The sequence below is a fragment of the Acomys russatus genome, chromosome 25 (assembly GCF_903995435.1).
Source record: "Acomys russatus chromosome 25, mAcoRus1.1, whole genome shotgun sequence".
NCBI lineage: Eukaryota > Metazoa > Chordata > Mammalia > Rodentia > Muridae > Acomys > Acomys russatus.
In genome coordinates, this window is record NC_067161.1 from 3,638,519 (window position 1) to 3,658,376 (window position 19,858).

The 19,858-nt window shown below is 52.0% G+C and overlaps 1 protein-coding gene across 1 annotated transcript in view; it reads left to right on the forward strand.

Moving 5' to 3' along the window:
- The first annotated feature begins 4,406 nt into the window (after positions 1-4,406).
- The window catches only part of LOC127208599 (uncharacterized), a 105,294-nt gene continuing 89,842 nt past the window's right edge, over positions 4,407-19,858 (forward strand). The window contains exons 1-6 of the mRNA XM_051168091.1: positions 4,407-4,422; positions 5,831-5,991; positions 11,765-11,835; positions 14,762-14,927; positions 14,997-15,134; positions 16,857-17,037. Coding sequence (XP_051024048.1) covers positions 4,407-4,422; positions 5,831-5,991; positions 11,765-11,835; positions 14,762-14,927; positions 14,997-15,134; positions 16,857-17,037 — 733 coding nt within the window. The remainder of the gene's footprint in view (positions 4,423-5,830; positions 5,992-11,764; positions 11,836-14,761; positions 14,928-14,996; positions 15,135-16,856; positions 17,038-19,858) is intronic.

A 19,858-nucleotide genomic window follows, 5' to 3' on the forward strand; every position in this document is an offset into this window, starting at 1 on the left:
GAGAGAGAGAGAGAGAGAGAGGTGTGTTTGAGTCACCACAGTGGCCAGAAGAGGGCTTTAGTGTCCTGAAGCCAGAGTTACAGACTACAGTTGTGAGCTGCCCAACATGGCTGCAGGTATTTGGACTCTTTCCAGACCCCCACCTTAGTTTTTGAGACCGAGCTTCTTATTAAATCTGGAACTCACTAATTTTGGCTAGACCTGCTGGCCAGCCAGATCTGGGAATCCTCCTGTCTGGACCTCCCTAGTGCTAGGATTGTAGATGTGAGCACATGCCTGGCTTTTAGGTGGGTGCTGGGACTTGAACCTAGATCCTCAAGTTGATGCAGCCAGCACATCACCCACTAAACCACTGCTCCCGCCTTGTACTGCCCACTTTGAATGGTGGGCCTCTATGTACATGTCCTACCTCGGCCAAGCAATTCGTGAAGACTGTTTGCCACGGGGGCTTTGGTACCTGAAACGCAGCAAACAAGCTACAGGTGGAAGGAACTCTGGAGTGAGGGAAGCTGAGGCCACCCTGGGGAGTACAGGTGATATGAGCAATTCTGCTTTCTTCTGTCCTCTGGGAAGCCCTGAGCTCAAAGCTCTGACAGTAACTGTCGCTGTAACACGACTGTCCCCAAGGCCTTGTAGATGTGCCCTCACAGGCGCCTTGTCTTCTCCAGTAGGAGAATCGTTAAGCCAAGCATCTGACCTAGGCCTCTCAAGTGGCTTAGATGTCCCCAAGGCCACTGGATTACATTAACACGGTGAATTGTATGTCTTATATATTAGATTACAAAACAAACAAGCAAACAAAACACACAGGGCCAGTAAAATGGTTCAGCAGGTCAAGGAGCTTGCTGCCAAATCTGAGCTCAAGCCCCAAAGTCCATATGGTGGAACTGCCTCCACTTGCAGGCTGTGATACATGCGCACACCACACACACACACACACACACACACACACACACACACACGCACACACACATGCACACACACATGTTTAAGCAGCAACAAAGCCACACAACTACATAGTAACACTTGCCCTGAAACCCCTCTAGTTCCTAGGAGAGAAAAGCCTTTGCTTCCCCCAAGGCAAAATATGACTTTTCCCTCAGTGATCTCAAGCCCCCTCCTACCCCTTCCCCAGGGAGCTGATGGTGTCACCACAGGCTTCTGATTGGCTGTTCTATGCCCCACCACCCCACTCCCTCTCTCCTGGTCAGGAGAGAGCTGAGCCGGGCTCCTCTAGGGAGCACACTGTGCTTTGTGTGCTCCCCTGTTCCTGAAGGATGCTGATGCTGGTACCCACGGGCCTCTTGGTGCTGGTCCTGCTCTGGGCACAGGCAGGAGCGACCTTGGGGAGTAAGTAAACCTTGCTGCTTTCTATATTTCCTTCTGAGTCTGAGTGGCATGGGTTGGGCAGCCACCCTGATCCGCAGGAGTCAGGTTTGTCCCAAATGCCCTTTTGTCCCTCTGATGGCCCCACTTTGCTGTGGGAGAGCAGAGATAAAAATGAATTCTTCCTCGCCACACCCCCACCCCTTGCCTTCCTGAAGCAGTAAGGTAGGATTCGTAGAAGCTGTTGGGGACCTGATCTGAACCCTGAGGGGGTGGGGGCTGGCGTGCTCAGAGTGTAGCTGCTTGTATGCATTTCCTGACTTCCAGGGCATCCAGAAACAGTACTAGAGAAGAAGTAACAGGGAAGATTGTTAAAAAAAAAAAAAAAAAAAAAAAAAAAAAAAAAAAGGCACCAAATGTCTGCATGTCTCCATCCTTTGAAATCTAGTGTACACTTTGCATTTGGTGCTTTTTTTTTTTTTTCTTTCAGTTTTTGGTGTTTTGAGACAAGGTGTCACACAGCCCAGGCTGGCCTCAAGCCCACTGTGCAGTCGGGTTCTCTGGCCTTGTACTCATCCTCTGCTTCCACCCTCCCTGTGCTGGGGTTGCAGGTGTGAGCACCACGCCCTTCTAGCGTCTTCAACCTGGACGCTAAAGTTTCACTGAAAAAAAAAAAAATGATCGTCTTTAGCTAGCGCGGAAGGGCACTGTTGTTTCCTACACGTTCCATGGTGTTCCGGTACCCAAACTGAGCATCAGGCATTTGTTTGAGTTAATTAAAATTTCTCTTACACTGGTGAGGATTCAAGCGTGCGATAGCCAGAGGTGCCTGATCAGTGTAGGATGGCAGCCATCTCCTCCGGCTTGACTCGGGGTTCGGTAAGACCCCTGTTGGTTAGTTACGTGTATGAAGAGTGGTGGATCCACATGAACCGAGAGGCTGTTTGCTTCCTTCCTGGCTGTAGAGCTCGCGCGGTCCATTTCAGACCTCTTCTGAGGAGTGAGTGAGTGTGAACCAGGCTGGCCGGAGCGCAACAATTGGGGCTGGAAGACCACAAGTTGCAGGCCAGCCTGGGCTACATGGCAAGACCGGTTTCCAAATAAATAAATGGGGCTCAGAGAGAAAAGGCACTCTCCACCAAACCAGAGATGTGTTAGATTCTGTGCCTGAGGCCCTGGATTCTGTCTCCAGCAAACCTACTCCCCCGGCATACAAAACCAGCAAAACCAACCAAACATAAACATTAGTGGGGTATGGTGATGGACACCTGCACCCTCAACTCTCAGAAGGCTAAAGCAGGACCTAGGATTTAAGACCAGCCTCGGCTACACACTAGGCTGTGTCTCAAAATAACCAAAATTAATTCTTTTCTTTCTTTCTTTTTTTTGTTTTTTGTTTTTTTGTTTTTTGAGCCAGGGCCTCTTGGAAGCAAGCCAGTATTCTTACTCACTGAGCCATCTCCATAGCCCCTATTTATTCTTATTTGTAATAGAGAAATGACAAAACTGTGGAATGAACCCAGCTGTGTTAGAACCTGGCTCCTTTGCTGACACGCCATGAGCCTCTGCACAGGTCCCCGGAGTCTCAAGGCCTCCATCTGTGAATGATGGCAGCTTTTGGTGGTTGTCGGGATGATGGAATTGGTGGAATATATAATTTGATTAGAATTCACTCATTCATTCAACCTTTCCATTCTCTACTGGGTGCTGAGTTCTGTTCCAGAAGCCCAGGGCTACAAAGTTAACTAAGTCAGAATAATGAAAGCACAGATTTTATAACAGTTTTAGAGAAAGTGCTGAGGTAGAGAGGGACAGACAGGGACCTTCTCTAGACACAGAGGGGCCCTGGGGAGAGGTGTTTCTTCCGGGACCTAAAGCAGCCTGGAGTTCAGAGAGGAGGAGCAGAGTTTAGACAAACTAGCTTGTTTAAAGACACTGAGCCCAGAGTACCCATCAGTGAGGCACTGAGCCCAGAGTACCCATCAGTGAGGCACTGAGCCCAGAGTACCCATCAGTGTGGCTGGAGATGGAGAGGCAGTGGACATGGCCAGAGGGGCAGGCTGGCTAACTTTGTGGTTGAGACTTTATAATAAGAAAGGAGGGAGACCCACATTCTCTTGTGTATGTGTGCAGGTACACAGAGGGCAGAGGTCAACCCAGCGTGTTATTCTCCAGACGTTTGGCCTGAAGGTCATGAAGTAGGCTCGAGTTGCTGGCCGTGAGCCCAGGGCTCTGCTTCCCTCTATCTGGGATTGCAAGTGCACGCCACGGTGCTTGACTTTTTGGGTGGATGCTGGGGATCCAGACTTGGGTCTTTATGCTGTGTTCTGTGCATCTCCCTAGACTGATTCATGGTGTGTTGTTATCATTGTGACTTGGTTGCTGTTTTGTTTCTGTTTTTGTTTTGAGACAGGGTTTCTCTGTGTAGCCCTGGCCGCACTAGAACACCACTCTGTAGACTGGGCTGGTTTCAAACTCAGAGATCTTCCTGTGTCTGCCTCCTAAGTTCTGGGATTAAAAGCATGTGCCACCACCACTCGGCCCGATTCATGTTTTTAAGATAAATTGTGGCCATGGGCTAGTTAGTGGGTTTTTCTGGTGTCTAGGCAAGAGAAGGCACAGCTTTACTGAAGCCATGACCATGGAGATGGAGGCTTGTAGATGAGTGGGCAGGTTGGTGTAGAGGGGGGAGGGAAAGAGAGGGAGAGAGCTGACAGAATTGAGCGAACTCACTGATGCATCAGACTTGGGCTTGTGGAAGAGAAAAAGTAGAGACACACAGGCTCTCCAGGCACACCTGCTTGAGCCATCAGGGGCATTGATGCTGGTGTCAAACTGGGAAAGGGCAGGCTGACCAAGGGGTAAGGCGATCCCTTGGACCCTGTCGGAGGTGGGAAGTGTCCCTTGTCCTCACCCCCTCTGTCTCATCCCCTAGCAGGTGGGTGGTCCACCGGGACTGCGGGGATGGGGGTGGGGTGGGGAAGGGTACTATCTCATGTCTCTTTTTTACCTTGTCCCGTTCTATCTGTTTGTGGCTTTCAGACACTGCAGACTCACAGGCCGGACAGGAGGCATCCTGCATGGTGGCCTGCGAAAGTGAGTGCACCTCCCGGGGACACTGTGTCACACCTCTGACCAGGAGTCTCAGGATCCTGGGGCAGAGCCCTAGCAGGAGTGGTGTAGGAGATGGCAGAGTGGCAGCGTGGGGTGGAGAACAGTCCCACAGGGCCCTGGCTGTGTTCCCAACCAGTGGAAGGCGAGCCAAACCACCCACACAGTGGCAAGCCAGGCCATCCCAGCCCCCACGCCGTGCTCTTCTACTGTGGAGTTCCCAGGTGGATAACTGTCTTTGGCTCAACACCCTGATTTATCATTGGCGGTGGGGCAGACCAGAAAACTCTGGGAGCAAATTGGTAAGAAGGAGAGAAGCATCCTGGGGACCTGGTGTGGCTACAATATAGTGACATTGAACAAGGAAAAGTTTCTCTGTCAGGGTAAAGGCGGGCTTAGAAAATTATAGACATCTGTGTTTCCCTCAAGCAATTCCTCCCCACCCCCAAGAAGTCTTTCTGGCTCACTCAGGCTGGCTGCCCCTCCATCCTGGTTTATTACTAAGGCAGAGCCAACAGCCCCACCCCAACTAGCAAGGTAGTTGAGGACGAGCCAGGCTGTCAAGGTTGTTTTGTTTGTTTTTATTGTTTTAAATGTCGTGTGTGGGGTAAATGTGTGTGTGTGTGTGTGTGTGTGTGTGTGTGAGATGTGTGTGTGTGGTGTGTTGGAGTGGTGCATGCATGTTCGTGTGCCGTGGTGCATGTGTAGAGGTCAGAGGGCAACTTCGGAGAGTCACATCTTTCCTTCCACCTTTGCGTTCCAGGATCAAACTCAGATCATCAGGCTTAGTGGCAAGGGCCTTTACCCATGAGCCATCTCACTGGCTTGAGCCTTTGGCAAAAGACTAATGTGGCCTTTGCTAAGCTTGAGTCTCAGATTCACTTCCTGTAAAATGGGGGAAGTAAAAATACCTACTTGAGGAGGGGAGGGCTCGGGAGATGGCTCGGTCAGTAAAATGCTTACCAAGCAAACACGAGGACCCGAGTGGACTCACCAGCATCTGCAAGCCCATTGCTTGGGTCCTGGGACTTGCTGAGCAGCCAGCCCAGCTGAACTAAAGAGCCCCAGGCTTGTGAATGATCCTGTCTCAACACAGAAGAAGGTGCCGAGGTGCCCTCTGGCCTCCACCAATGTGCATGCACATAGACATGTGCACATGTGTGCACAGATGCCCACACACCCTGAAAGAAGAGAGCCTAGCTGAGGATAGCCTTGCTAATTTACTGAGCACATTTTGTGAGTCTTTGTTTTCTTCTGGGGACTTCATGGGTGTCTGCTCTTTCCGGCTTCTCCAAGCCAGGATAGCCTCTCAGGACCAAGAGGGAGAGAGGGAGGTGGGAATAATGCTGAGTGACATTGCTAAGGTGACATTGCTCCCTCCATCTGGTTCCAGAGACAACGGGGCCACACCTCCCTGTGGGTACCAGATACACCTACCAATACTCCAGCAACACCAGCACCAGCCTGCAGGGGGCGCCGCTGGAAGCCAGTGGCCTGGGCCTCCAAGGCTTGGCCATCCTTGAAGTGCTAGGCACATGCCAGATGGCCTTATGGGTGAGTGTCTGGGTAACTGGGAGGTTGTGCTGGCACTAAGGAGTCGACACTGACTCCTGAATTTCCAATTCATCTAATAAACAGAGATCTTTCCATCTCAGACTTAGGAGGCAAGGTTCTCAGGGAGGGGTGAATAGGAGGGACACCATTTTGGTTGCATGTGGCCCAGCAGGAAGAAACAGGGGCTCAGGAAGGAGTGATAAGGGTCACAAGATATAGGGACAACCTGACTGAGGGTCAAGTGTGAAGATGCAAGGTGTGAGCAGAGTCAAACCAAGCTGAAGCCTTAGACAGAGCGGACCTGGGACTGGGTATTGACTCATTCAGTAACATGCCAGCCACCTAAGCCTGAGGACTTGCATTTGGATCTCTGGCGACCGTGTTCAAACCAGGCCTGGGGAGGCCATGTATACCCGTAACCCTGACATTGGGGGCACAGTGACTGGAGGATCTCTGGGGCTCACTGACCTGGCTTCAGATTCAGGGAGACACCCCACCTCAAAAATAGGGAAACACTCAGAGTTAGCCTCTGACCTACACACACACACACACACACACACACACACGCATACACACACACACACACGGCACAGACTGGTAGAGACACACGTTCAGATGAGCCTCTAGGCTTGCCCTAGCATTCTTTTGCTGGCCACTAGCCTTGTACTGCCTGGTCTACAGGCTTAGGATAAAGGGGGGTGGTTAGATGTAGGGGTGTTAGTCCTGGTAGAACAGTGGGCTCAGTTCAGCGGGTGGTTGAATGGTCACCCTTCCCCCCAATATCAAAGGCTTCTCTGTATTCTTGTAAGGGGAACTACCTACCTATTTCCCCATGTGTCCTGTTATGATGACTGTCCAGTTTCTTAGACGACCCTTCCTGTGCCGTATACATGGCCTTTTCCTTTCCCCTGCAGTCTGGAGCTGCCTGAAGCCCCTGCTAATAAGAGTTTCTCAAAACTCCTGCCTCCGGGTAGACCTCAGGATGGTGCCTTTTGTGCTGACTCTAAGTCAATACCAAATTCTTTCCCTGGTTGTTGTTTGTTTTTATTTTTGAGATAAGGTCTCTCTCTATTGTCCCAGAACTCACTTTCTAGACTAGACTGACCTTTAACTCACAGAGACCCTCCTGCCTCTGTCTTCTGAGTGCTGGGATTAAAGGATGCATCACCACACATGGCTAAGTCCAAATTCTTAATTGATAATGTAGAGGGTCTGGAGAGATGGCTCAGTGGTTAAGAGCACTTCCTGCTCTTCCAGAGGACCAGTTCAGATCCCAGTACACATGCCAGGTAATCCACAATCTCCTATAACTCCAGTTCCAGGGAGTCTGATGCTTTCTTCTGGCCTCTGTGGACATCCTCACAGCATGGCATATAGACTCACATATATACACAGATAAAAATAATTCTTTAAAAAGGGGAAGGTTTAAGAACAATCCTAATGAATAGTGCTGGGGATGCATCGTGGGGTCCCTGGGGTTTCACACATGCCAGAGTAGCACTCTACCACCTAGTCACCTCCGATTCCTCTGACCTTTCAACTGTCCAATGAGTCTACGTCCTTCCTGGTTGGGCCCATTGTGAAGCTGTCACCAGGGAGCTGTAGACAGACACCTACGCCCTCCTCATAGGACACGAACCCGCGGTGTGAGTCCATCGGAGTGCAGCCTGGGGAAGCACGAGGTTACTGGGTTTGCTCACAAAGCCTGGCTGAGGCGCTCCTTCCAGGAGCATGGTGACCCCACCAGAAAGTCTCAGCCCAGCATGGATGAGCACCCCCCTAAAGCTGCATAGACAGGTCCCTCCTTCAGTGAGCCTTCCACAGGATGCACTCTAACACCTCCTGAGACCTCAAGGGCACGCACAGTTAAGGCAGAATTACTGGGAGGTGCAGGAGGGAACAGCTTCCATCTTAGGTCCTCCCCCTGCCACTCTGAGAGAATGACAGTGTCAACAGATCCAGTCTAGGGATGTCCTGGAAGTTGTCCCAGCCACGCTGATGAAGTTGACGTTTGGTGTGCCGGGAGGACAGAGCTCTAGCACACATGCAAACACTGCCAGCTGGCTGCCTTCCTGAGGACCGCCTTCCTTCCACCCATGCGCAGTAGGGCTCTGTCCCCCCCCCCCCCATTCCTCTTTAGGGCTGGCTCTCTACTTCAGGCTGGCCTTGAACTTGCTATGTAGCTGAGGATGCCCCTGAGCATCTGTTACTCTCGCTTCAGCAAGTGCTTGGTGGCTTGCACCGTTATGTCTAGTTTAAAAATGACACATACTCTGAACAGTGAATTTTCACGAACTGAAGACACTGGTCGGGCCCTGCCCTCAGCAATAGGCAAAAACCCATCACAAGCCGTCTTCCTCCTCCCTTCTTTCCATCCCCACCCCCTATCCTTCCGGCCGCCTCTGCTAAGGGCTGTCTCCTTTAGATCCTCTTCCCCTTCCCATGACCTATGTATGCATCTCTTTATTTATGCCCTTGTTCGTTTGTGTGCTCACTACTGTCTGTAATGTAGTCACTTTGCCATTGACTGGCTGTCTCTGCCATTTCCAGTTGTGTGGACCAAGATGGGCCAGGTTGACTTGAATAAGACTGGAAATGGAGTAGACATTACTGGGCATGCAGAGCTGGACCTGGGATTCTGGGAAACAGGGCACTGTGTAGGGACATCTGGGTAACAGGCACAGTGAGAAGTATTCGTGCCAGGGGACCAGGATGACCTGCAGGGGCCTGGCTGGAAGAGGTGTGTTCCAGGAAGATGAATTCCTTTTTTTTTTCTTTTCCCTTTGGTTTTTTGAGTCAGGGTTTCTCTGTGCCTTGCCTGTCCGGGACTCCTTTTGTAGACCAGGCTGGCTTTGATCTCACAGACATCTACCTGCCTCTGCCTCCCAAGGGCTGGGATTAAAGGCGTGCGCCACCACGTCCAGCCTCTTAAATAATTTTTTTAAATTAATGGTTTATTATATGTAGCCTGCCTGAGTTTCTGCGCACCACGTGTATCCAGATGCTCATGGGTGCCAGAGGCAGGTGTTGGACACCCTAGAAATGAAGTTGCAGGTTTAAGCTGCTTAATGTGTGTGCTCAGAACTGAGCCTGAGTTCTTTCCCTCTCTTAACCATGAAACCATCTCTCTAGTGCCTGGGTTTTGAAAGGGAGTGGATAATATTTAGGGGGTTTCTCCTCAGAGCAGGAGAAGATCGTGTTTTCAGCCCATGGCTCCTCTCCTTTGAAGCCAGGCGTCTGTCTGCCTTAGGGCTTCACTGCTGTGAGGAGTCACCATGACCACGGCAACTCTTATAAAGGAAACATTTCATTGGGGCTGGCCTCAGGTAGCTGAGTGACTCCCAGCAAGGCCCTTCAACTTGCTTCCCCATATGTAAACTGAAGGGGATGCAGGGGATGCCTTGTGAGTTCATATGAAAGGGAAGTGTGTAAACACAGGAGTGTGAGACCCAGCGCCAAGCCTGGCAGACAGAGACCCATTGGACCAGGAGTACAGGCAACAGCCAGAGTCAGGCATGGGGCATGAGGCAGGGAGAAGCTGAGCCCCACATCGGGGGTTGGGCTTTAAGCTTTGCTGCAGCCTCAGTGTAAGGTGTACAATGCACAGCTGAGGCACTTGCAGGCATCATCACACTCCTGAGAGATCCCTAGGCCCCCTGTGGGCTGTGTTGCACCACCCCAAGCCCCACACTCCTTGGATGATCTACCTGGAGGCCTCCTTTGACCTTCTCTTGCGTGCCTGTCCAACATGTACCCCAGGATAGCTGTGAATGTGGCCCAACACAGAACTGTAAACTTACTTAAAACATTCTGAGATTTCTATTTTAGTTTTTTTGTGATGTGGTGTGTGTATGTGTGTGTGTGTGTGTGTGTGTGTGTGTGTGTGTGTGTGTGTGTGTGTGTGTACTTGACCCTATGTTTAACACGCCTAAACTTTGTAAATAACAAATGTCAAAAGGTTAAATATCCATGGGTTTAATGGTGTTAATTGTTAAGTTTGCGTCCAGTTGTTTTTCTTACTGTGGCAAACCATACATAACACCAGGCTGCCTGTATTAGTGAGTTCAGTGGCACTGTCTACTTTCACAGCTATCACTGCCATCCACTTCTAGAATGTTCTCATAACCTTATACATCGATCGCTAACTCCCCAAGCTCCCCGCCTCTCTTCTCCTCCCTAGTCTCTCCTGAGTCTCCACTTTCCTTCATCAAAGTGTAGTCACCTGGCTGGGGAGCGTGTTGTCTCTGGCTTCTTTTGCTTAGCATGTGCACCCAGCGCTGACCTCTACTCCAGCATATACCAGGACTCCATTCTTTATACAATGCCTGTCGAGGGGCCTCGAAAATGGCTCAGTTAAAGTGCTTGCTGCACAAACATGAGGACCTGAGTTCAAATCTCCCGCAGTGGCAAGGAAAGCGGAGCTGCGGCGCACACTGTGACTCTAGCCCTGGGCATGCAGAGCACAGAGGATTCCTCGAGGCTCTCTGGCAGCCTGTCTTGCCCAGTTGATGAGTTCTGGATTCAGGGAGATACTCCATCTCAAAAAAAAAAAAAAAGACGGAGAATGATAGAGGATACCTGATATCAACCTCTGGCCTAGACACATGTGAACACACCCCTCCCCCACCCCCATCCCCCACACACTGCCACCACCACCGACCCTGTCTCCATCTCCCAAGTTCTGGGATTAAAGGTATGTGCTACACCTGAAGAGTAAGCAATTATTTAAAATTCTATGACTTTGTGTATCCTAGGCAAACAGTCATCAGGAGCTACGTGACCATTTATTTGAGGGGGGTGTTTGTTTGTTTGGTTTGGTTTTTGTTTTTTGAGACAGGGTTTCTCTGTGTAGTCTTGACTCTCCTGAACTTGCATTGTAGGCCAGGCTGGCCTCGAACTCACTGAGATCCACCTGCCTCTGCCTCCTTGAGTGCTCGGATTACAGGCGTGCACCACTGCACCCAGCTTTCCCTGCCCGATTTTTAAAATTACTTATTTTTTTCAGGTGCTATGAGCCTAGGCTGGCCTGGAACTCAAATGTGGCCCAGGGTAGCCCTTGAACTCACAAGTTCCTGCCATAGCCTACTCGGGGCCAGGATTGCAGACATGCACCATGCTTCTTAGCTGGGATCGTAGGGGACACTACCATACCTGGTTCTAGAAAGTAATTTTGTTTTTTTTGCAATAAACACAAATGCCATCAATCCTGGTGATGCTGGGCCATCAGTTGTGTACCACCACATTTGTCTTGGTGAGTCTTATGTATTTATAACTGGGCATACTCTGGATTTGTAATTAGCCCTTAACAGTAGCAGTTGATACTGTTTGGCACTTAATTTCACATCGGTCTTTTTTTTTTTTTTTCCACATCTTATTGTTTGTCAGAGTCTTTATTAATTTATTTCCTGTGTGGGCGCACATGTGGAGGTCAGAGGACAACTTGTAGAAGTCTGTTCTCTCTTTCTACCATGTCGTAGGTCCCGGGGACCGAACTCAGGCCACTAGCTTTAGCAGCAATCACCTTTGACCCCAGCAGCACCTTTCCTCACAACCACACAGGCTTTGCGTATTTTAGTTTGTAGGTTCCTGTTATAGGAACCCTTCTATCAGACTGCAAGATCTTTCTGGGTAAAGTGAGAACATTCGTGTAGCAGGGAGAAGCAGGCATCTGGCTGTTTCTAGCCACTGCCCAGAATCTAGAACCTTCTTTTTGAGGAAGGAACATTATCCTCTGATATCAGAGACCATCAGCTCATGGTGTTTTCTGCTTCAGCTTCAAGACTTCCAGGTGACGTCCGTTCTGGGGTCCCAGGTGGAAGTTCTGAAGGAGTCTGAGAGTTTAAGGTAAGACCTCGTCCAGGGTTTTGTGTGTGAGTCCACACCACCTTCCCTTGACTAACGGGCTTTGGGTGCACTGAGCCAGGCTGGGAAAGCAAGGTTGAGGGAGCCCATGCGGAAGAGATGTCATTTTTGGAGAGAAGATCAAATGAGGGCTTATCTTGATAGGTTTTGTTTGGAAACAGGGTCTTATTGTAGCCCAGGTTAGCCTCACCCTTGTTATGTGGCCAAGGCTGGCCTTGAACTCCTGATAATCCTGCTGAGTGCTGGAATCACAGCTGTGTAGCAGCTCACTTAGCTCATCTTTACATTTTGACTCTGTCAACTGATCAGGCTAGGCCACCAATGAGACAATTAGGAGTTTTCATGATGCCGGAGCCTCAAGTGACTCCAAATAACAGCACCAGGTGGAAGGGACTGGCTTCCCACCACTGCCTGCCCTGCCCTCGCAGCAGGTACAGAGTCCGCATCTGGCTGGAGTCGCCCAGTGGGCACAGCCCTGTGCAGGTTTCGGATAGCTTGAATCTCGGTACCCCCTAAGACCAGCTGTCTCCCCTTCCCCCATTGTCCAAGGAGGTAAAAGGCAGTGCCCTGCCTGCCCTAAGCTTAGCTGCCCTTCTGTGACCTGGCCAAGCCTGGAACTTTCTCTTTGCCTGGTTTCCCAGGGCTCCCTGACAGTAGACTCAAAGCTCCAAGGGCAGCCAGCCTGAAGACAGCCCCATCCGACAGATTCCTCTTCCTTTTTATTGCAAATTCATTTGTTAAAAAATAAAGCCTTTGTCTGGGAACACAGGGACAGGGGTGGGGGATGCTGGCCAGGGGCAGATGGGTCCCCTGAAAGGCTTAGGTCTGTCTTCTCTAAGGGGTCTATTGTCCCCTACTCCTCATCAGAAATGCTAAGTCAGGGGCCCTGGGGGTTGTCACTTCCATGGGACCAGACTGACACTATTCCAAGAGGGAGTTCCATTAGCATTTCTCTAAGCCCAGGGTCTGAGATCCCAGGCACTGCCTTAAGACCCTCACCCCTGACACCAACTGGAAGAAGGAGGGGCACCGCCTCCCTGGGAGGTGGAAGTGGGGACAATTCTGTCTGCTCAGGGGCCTGCCTTACTCACTTGTGGCTTAGAGTGTGGTCATTTTCCTTTGTCCTGGATCATCTTGGTCTTCTATATAGTCACACAGGGATGCAGGTCTCAGCATCCCTCCCCTCCTCTTACCTTTCAGGGACCAGGCACAGATCATCCTATCAGGCAAGTGCAGGGTCCAAAGGCACAGACTCAGTCCTGCTCTTAGAACCTCCCTGACTGCTGTGTGCAGCCCTCATTCATGGTCTCCTAGTCTGAACATTGTAACCCAGAGTTTGAGGGCAAAAGCCAGAGCCCGGGCAGCCCACACAGCTAGGCTTGGCCATCATCAGTCCCGATGCACTGATGCAAGAACTGGGTAGTTGTGAAAAGCAGAGAGAGAGAGAGAGAGAGAGAGAGAGACAGAGAGAGAGAGACAGAGAGAGAGAGAGGGGCCAGCTATTCAGTGTAGCATGCTGAGAAGAACAGATGCAGGGGTACAGAGACCCCATATCTAGCTTTTGGGTACTGACCTGAGCTTTGGAGGAAGACTTGGGGTTGGGGCACAAGAAGTCTGCATGACCACACTGTGCTGGCAAGGTGTGGCCTGCTTGTCATTGTCCCAGTTCTGGTTCTGTGAAGGTGGCCTGAAGACGCCCTTACCGCTGTCCCGTCTTTCCTGGGTAATTGCCCCTCCCTCCATTAGGGAGTGACGCACTCTACAAAGTTTTGCTCTTCTTGGATCCAAGAACTGGCCTACCACTGTGCCTCCAGCCCTAACAGAGATGACATGGGTTCTACAGGTTAGCATAGCATGCTCTTCCAATCTGTCCTCTGGACCTGTGACCGGAGGACACTGTGAGCACAAGCAAGGGGGAGGAACGCTTACACTTCAGAAGCCCATCGCTGAGGGAAGTCAGAGCAGAAACCACTGATGGGCCACTGTTCGTGGCTCACTCTCTATATGGTCCTCCTATATGGTCCTGTAGAAGGTCTAGGCCCATCTGACTAGGGATGCTGCCACCCAGAGTGGGCAGGGCCCTCCCAGATGAATCCTTAATCAAGACAATCTTGCAGGCCAGTCCGATCAGGTAAGCAGGTGGCCCGCAGTGAAGGAGTCTGACAGGAGGAGGAAGGCAGCGAGGCCAGGCTTGTTTCCCGAGTCTAGAGTTAATGCTTAAAGTAAAAATGGTTCTTCCACGGCCTGTTTCACAGCGGTGCTTTGCGTTCAGTCCTCAGTAATGAGACACCCTGCTCCCAGGCCACAGATAAAATCTTGGGCTAGACTAGAAGTGTAGCTCAGTGGAGTGTTTGCTTAGCATGCATGAGGTTCTGGATTCAGAGCTTGGGGGCAGGAGCTGGAAGACGAGGAGTTCAAGGTCATCCTTGGCTACATAGCAAGTTCAATGTCTAGCTTGTACAGCAAGCATCTTACACAGATGCTGTCTAAACGAACAAAGAAAAAAGAAAAGAAAACGGGGAGATATTGCTTGGGACAAAGTCTCTCTCTCCCTGTGCTGGAGTTTCTTTTCTCTGGTGGGTGACACCCTGGCGAGGGGGCTGATAGCAAGAGGGCTCCTTTGGACACCTGGTGGGTTCAGTGACGTCACATGAGTGGATTCTTGGTGTTGGACTGGGTGCCATTGGGGTGTGCTTTGGGGAAATGGACATTTCAGAGCTCAGGCAGATCTTGAAAGCCTCTTGTATATGAACTTACACACATCTGTGGGTTTTGTCGAGGAGACACCCTGGAGCAGAGAGAGGTGGGAAGCAAAGCTGTTCCGGGGTGCAGTACCTGGGTGTTCCCTCTGGGGGTGATCTGCAGGAGAGTTACTGTGGCCCTTGTGACCCCATGCCCCCTTCCACAGTGCTGCTCTGGGCCACAGCCCTCTTGGCTTCATCCTCCGTGCTGGGCAAGTGGTCCACTTGTGTCCTCACCGCTCTGAGCCACGCTGGGCCTTGAATGTAAAGAGATCAGTTCTGAGCCTTGTGCAGAGCTGTCCCGACGTGCGCGAGTCCAAGACCCTGGAGGAGGTGAGGCCAGAAGGGAGGGGCAGTGGGTGGAGGTGGCGCAGGGGCTAACTGCGCTATTGAACATGCCAGGAAGACATCCTGGGCCGGTGCCCCACCACATACCAGAGTCAAGGGGGTCATCTGCTCAAGACCAAGGATTTGGCGCTGTGCTCCCTGCACACAGCTCACTCCGCCCTGTACACCCAGCCGCTGCCTGGGATGGTAAGTGTGTACACACCCACGCCCACGCCTTACCTCCCTCGGCCATCCTCTCCCTATCCCTTTGCTGTGTCCCTCTTCCCTTCCTTTCTCTTCCCTCCTCCTCTGTCCCTCATTCTTCCTCTTCCCTCTTCTTTTATTTATTTATTTATTTTCTCTTGTTTTCTTCCTCTTTTCTTACCCATTCCTGAAACTCCCCTCCTTTCTCTCTCCCCTGCTTTCTTTCTTTCCTCTTTCCCCTCTCTCCCCTCCCAGCCAACCATCTCCCCCCTCCTCCTCCCACCCAGCCATCTCCCCTCCCTCTCCTCCTTCTCCCACCCAGCCATCTTCCCTCCCCCTCCTCCCACCCAGCCATCTTCCCTCCCCCTCCTCCCACCCAGCCATCTCCCCTCCCTCTCCTCCTCCCACCCAGCCATCTCCCCTCCTCCCCCTCCTCCTCCCACCCAGCCATCTTTCCTCCCTCTCCTCTTCCCACCCAGCCATCTCCCCTCCCTCTCCTCCTCCTCCCACCCAGCCATCTTCCCTCCCCCTCCTCCCACCCAGCCATCTCCCCTCCCTCTCCTCCTCCTTCACCACCCAGCCATCTTCCCCCTCCCTCCTCCTCCCACCCAGCTATCTCCCCTCCTCCCCCTCCTCCTCCCACCCAGCCATCTCCCCTCCTCTCCCTCCTCCTCCCACCCAGCCATCTCCCCTCCTCCCCCTCCTCCTCCCACCCAGCCATCTCCCCTCCCCCTCCTCCTCCCACTCAGCCATCTCCCCTCCCCCTCCTCCTCCCACCCAGCCATCTCCCCTCCCTCTCCTCCTCCCCCTCCTCCTCCCACCCAGCCATCTCCCCTCCCCCTCCCACCCAACCATCTCCCCTCTCCCTCCTTGTCCCAGCCAGCCTTCTCCCCTCCCTCTCCTCCTCCCACCCAGCCATCTCCTCTCCCTCCCTCCTCCTCCCCCTCCTCCCTCCCCTCCTCCCACCCAGCCATCACCCCTCCCTCTCCTCCCCACCCAGCCATCTCCCCTCCCTCCCCCTCCTCTCCTCCTCCTACCAGCCATCTCCCCTCCCCCTCCTCCTCCCACCCAGCCATTCTCCCCTCCTCCCCCTCCCACCCAGCCTCTCCCCCTCCTCCCCCCCCCCCCACCCAGCCATCTCCCCTCCCCCGTTCCTCCTCCTCCCACCCACAGCCATCTCCCCTCCTCCCCCCTCCTCCTACCCAGCATCCCCCTCCCCTCCCCCCCTCCTCCTCCCACCCAGCCATCTCCCCTCCCCCTCCTCCTCCCACCCAGCCATCTCCCCTCCCCCTCCTCCTCCCACCCAGCCATCTCCCCTTCCCCTCTCCCCCTTCACATCTTTCTGTAACAACAGACATGTGCACTGGACAGTGACCACCTGGATAAGGAAGAAAGGGGCACAGTCACATCAACCTTTATTCCTAAGAGTTCTGGTCCCTAGCGGGCTGAGAGGCCCGGGGGTGGGGTGGGAGTGGGGCTGAGGGCGGGGCTTGGCCACCCTCCTCTACTAGCTCTATACTCCTTTCTGTCCCTGGACTCCTGTCTGCCGGACTTTCCCACTCCCCACATCTCATCTCCTGCCCTCCTCTGCCTGCTCTACTGTGTCACTGCCCAGGTGAGGGTGGGGTCTTGAAGCTCTGCTGTGGCCCTCAGCCCTTCTGAGTGCTGCAGCTCCTGCGCGTGGCCTGGGTCCCAGGGCATGGTCTGAGGCTGCGTCTTGCCCTGGCCCAGTCCGGTCTAGCTTCTAGCTTCAGCTGTCGGCAGAGCTTCCAGGCCGGTGTACTGCAGGAGGCTGCCTGCGAAGAGCTGCACACAGCTGGGCCCCTGCTCCAGAAGGCCAGCACTGTGAGCACACGGGTGCACTCCTCCATCACACTGCTGCACGGGGTGGTCCAGGGCCCAGCCGTCACAGGTGACTCCGCCCTTTCCACTCTGCCTACGGTGGGAGGGGGCTGTGAGAAGACTCAGAGGGCCCACATAGGCCTTCCCTCCCTGTGAAGCGCTGAACTGCCCTGAACTATCCAGAAGTGGTCATTGTCAGGAACCAGCCTGTTCTGGATGTTTCTCTGGGCTCTCTGCTGGCTCAGAGGGCGCTGGCTTGCTCCTATCCCTTCTCTCTGAATTGTCCTCCGATGGGATCTTCTGCTCTGGGTTTTTGTAGGACGATTTGCCTTAAATTCAATGATGCTTTTAGTCTGTGTATTTTGGGGGAAAACGACTCTGGATCCCCGGTTTACAGAAGGCCCCTGCTACTGCGCAGCTTCTCTTCGATGTGGCTCTTGTCACGGCTGTGCACAGGAAGAACTGAATAAGGCCCATGTCTGGGGCAAAGAGAAATATCTTTTTCGTTTTGTTTGTTTGTTTGTTGCCTTTTTAAGGAGTCAATTATTCCTCTGAATAAGGAAATTAAGAACATTATTCTTTAAATTTTGTAAAGTTACTTTTTTTCAACTTTTATTTTTTATTTCATGTGTGCGGGCATTTCGTCTGCATGTATGTTTGTGCACCACATGTGTGTAGTGCCTGTGGAGACCAGAAAAAGGCATCGTATCTCCAGGATTGAAGTCACTGAGGTTTGTGGACCAGCATGTGGAAGAGCAGCCAGTGCTCTTTCTTAGCCAGCGAACTGTCTCTCCAGCCCCACGGACATTATTGTTACTATCACTTTTTGGTTGTAATTTTGGTTTTTTGAGATAGGGTCTCATGTAGTAGCCCAGGCTAGCCTTGAACTCGCTGTTTAGCAGGAGATAGCATTGAACTCCTGATTTCCCCGAGGATTGGGATTACAGGAATGGGCCACCACCATGCTTGGCTTTTTATTTTTATTTTTTTCCTGACAGGGTCTTGTTATATGGCCTAGGCTGACCCCCAAACTCTCAGTCTTTCTGTGATTAAGCTATCATCTTATCTTTTCTTTCTTCCTGGGCTAGGAATTGAACTTAGGGCCTTTTGAATGCTAGGCAAGTGCTTTACCATCGAGCTGCAGCCCTGCCCCTTCTAGAATTAATCTTTTCTGAAAAACACCTTAACTGAGGGCCTAGAGAGATTGCTTACTAGTCAAAATGCTTGTCATAAAAACACAAGAAAGGGAGTGTGGGTCTCCAGAGACTACACAAAGCTGGGTGGGGGCCGGAGAGACAGCCCGGTGATTAAGAGCATGGACAGATGACGCATGTGGTGGCGCATTCCTTTAATCTCAGCACTTGGGACGCAGAGCAGGCAGTCACTGTGAGTTCGAGGCCAGCCTGGTCTACAAAGTGAATCTGGGACAGCCAAGGCAACACAGAGAAACCCTGTCTCGGGGGGGGGGGGGGAAAGAGCATGTGCTGTTCTTGTAAAGGACCGGAATCAGGACCCCAGCACTCATGTTGGGGGGCATACAGCTACCCAACTCTAGCTCCAGGGGATCTGATATCCCCTTCTATCTTCTGAGAGCGCTGCACACAGGCACATACTCACACATAGACACAGACAAAAGCAGATGAATAAAAAAAAAAAACAAAAAACAAAAAACAAAAAAAACAACTGGGTGGGCATAGTAGCTCACCTGTAATTCCAGTGTACAGGAGGCAGAGTCAAGGAGAGGTAGCTGGCCTAGCCGAATCGGCAAGCTGTGGGTTCAACCAAGAGACCCTGGATCAGTATATGTTAGAGAGAAATCAAGAAAAAGGTCGGACTTCCACATGAGCATTATACATGCATACCAACACACATGTGCACCCCACATATATGCGAACATGCATGTGCCTACAGCACACACACACACACACACACACACGCAGAAACATGAACAAAACCCACCTTTATTGAGAGTATTTTACACGCTATGCTAGCCACCTACTTAAAGTGTATATTCAAGCTCGGTATGGTGGCTCACGTGAGCCCTGAAGATGCTGAGGTGGGAAACAGGAGGATTGATGAGAGTTCAGGACAGTAAAACCCAAGGCAAACCAGAGACATAGAGTCTGATCCTCGCTGGGTGGTGGTGGAGCATGCCTGTAATCCCAGCACTTGGGAGGCAGAGGCAGGTGGATCTCTGTGAGTTCAAGGACATCCTGGTCTACAAAGTGAGTGCAGGACAGCCAAGGCTACACAGAGAAACCCTGTCTCATTAAAACAAAAAAAGAGTCTAACATATTCAGAAATGCACACCCACCTTCACGATCACTTTCAGGGTGAATCACCCCAATATTAGCCCCTACTCACTAGCCACCAGCCCCATGTTGTAACATGAAGCCAGCCTCCACTCCTGGTTAGTGCTGAACAGGACCTTGTTGTCAGAGCTGGAAGTGGTGTTGACTTGTGACCCTAGCCCTGGCTTCTCTGCCTCAGGCTCCTTAGCCCTGAGTATACGGCTATACTGACTCCTTCCCTGTAAGGGGTTAAGGAAATGCCACATCTGTAGCTAAGGACCTGTGGGTGGTAATTATGAGAGACACACCATGCCTCACCTCCCCATCTCTGCTCCCTTAGAGTCCCCCAGAGACACCAGTCAAGAGCCAGGCTTTAACCCTTCTTCCAACCAGAGTGCAGCTCAGGGGTTCTGGCCCGCCATCTGCAACTTTCCCCTGGTGCTTGTCATGGAGACGAAGTGCTCTGGTCTCCGGCTTTGACATAGGGTCCTCCTGAGGTACACGTATGTCATCTTTCACTAGGCACCTGGGTTCTGGGGATAGAGTTGTTGACGTGGCCAGCTTGTTCCTGTCATCGTAAAGCTAACACTTCCTACAGAG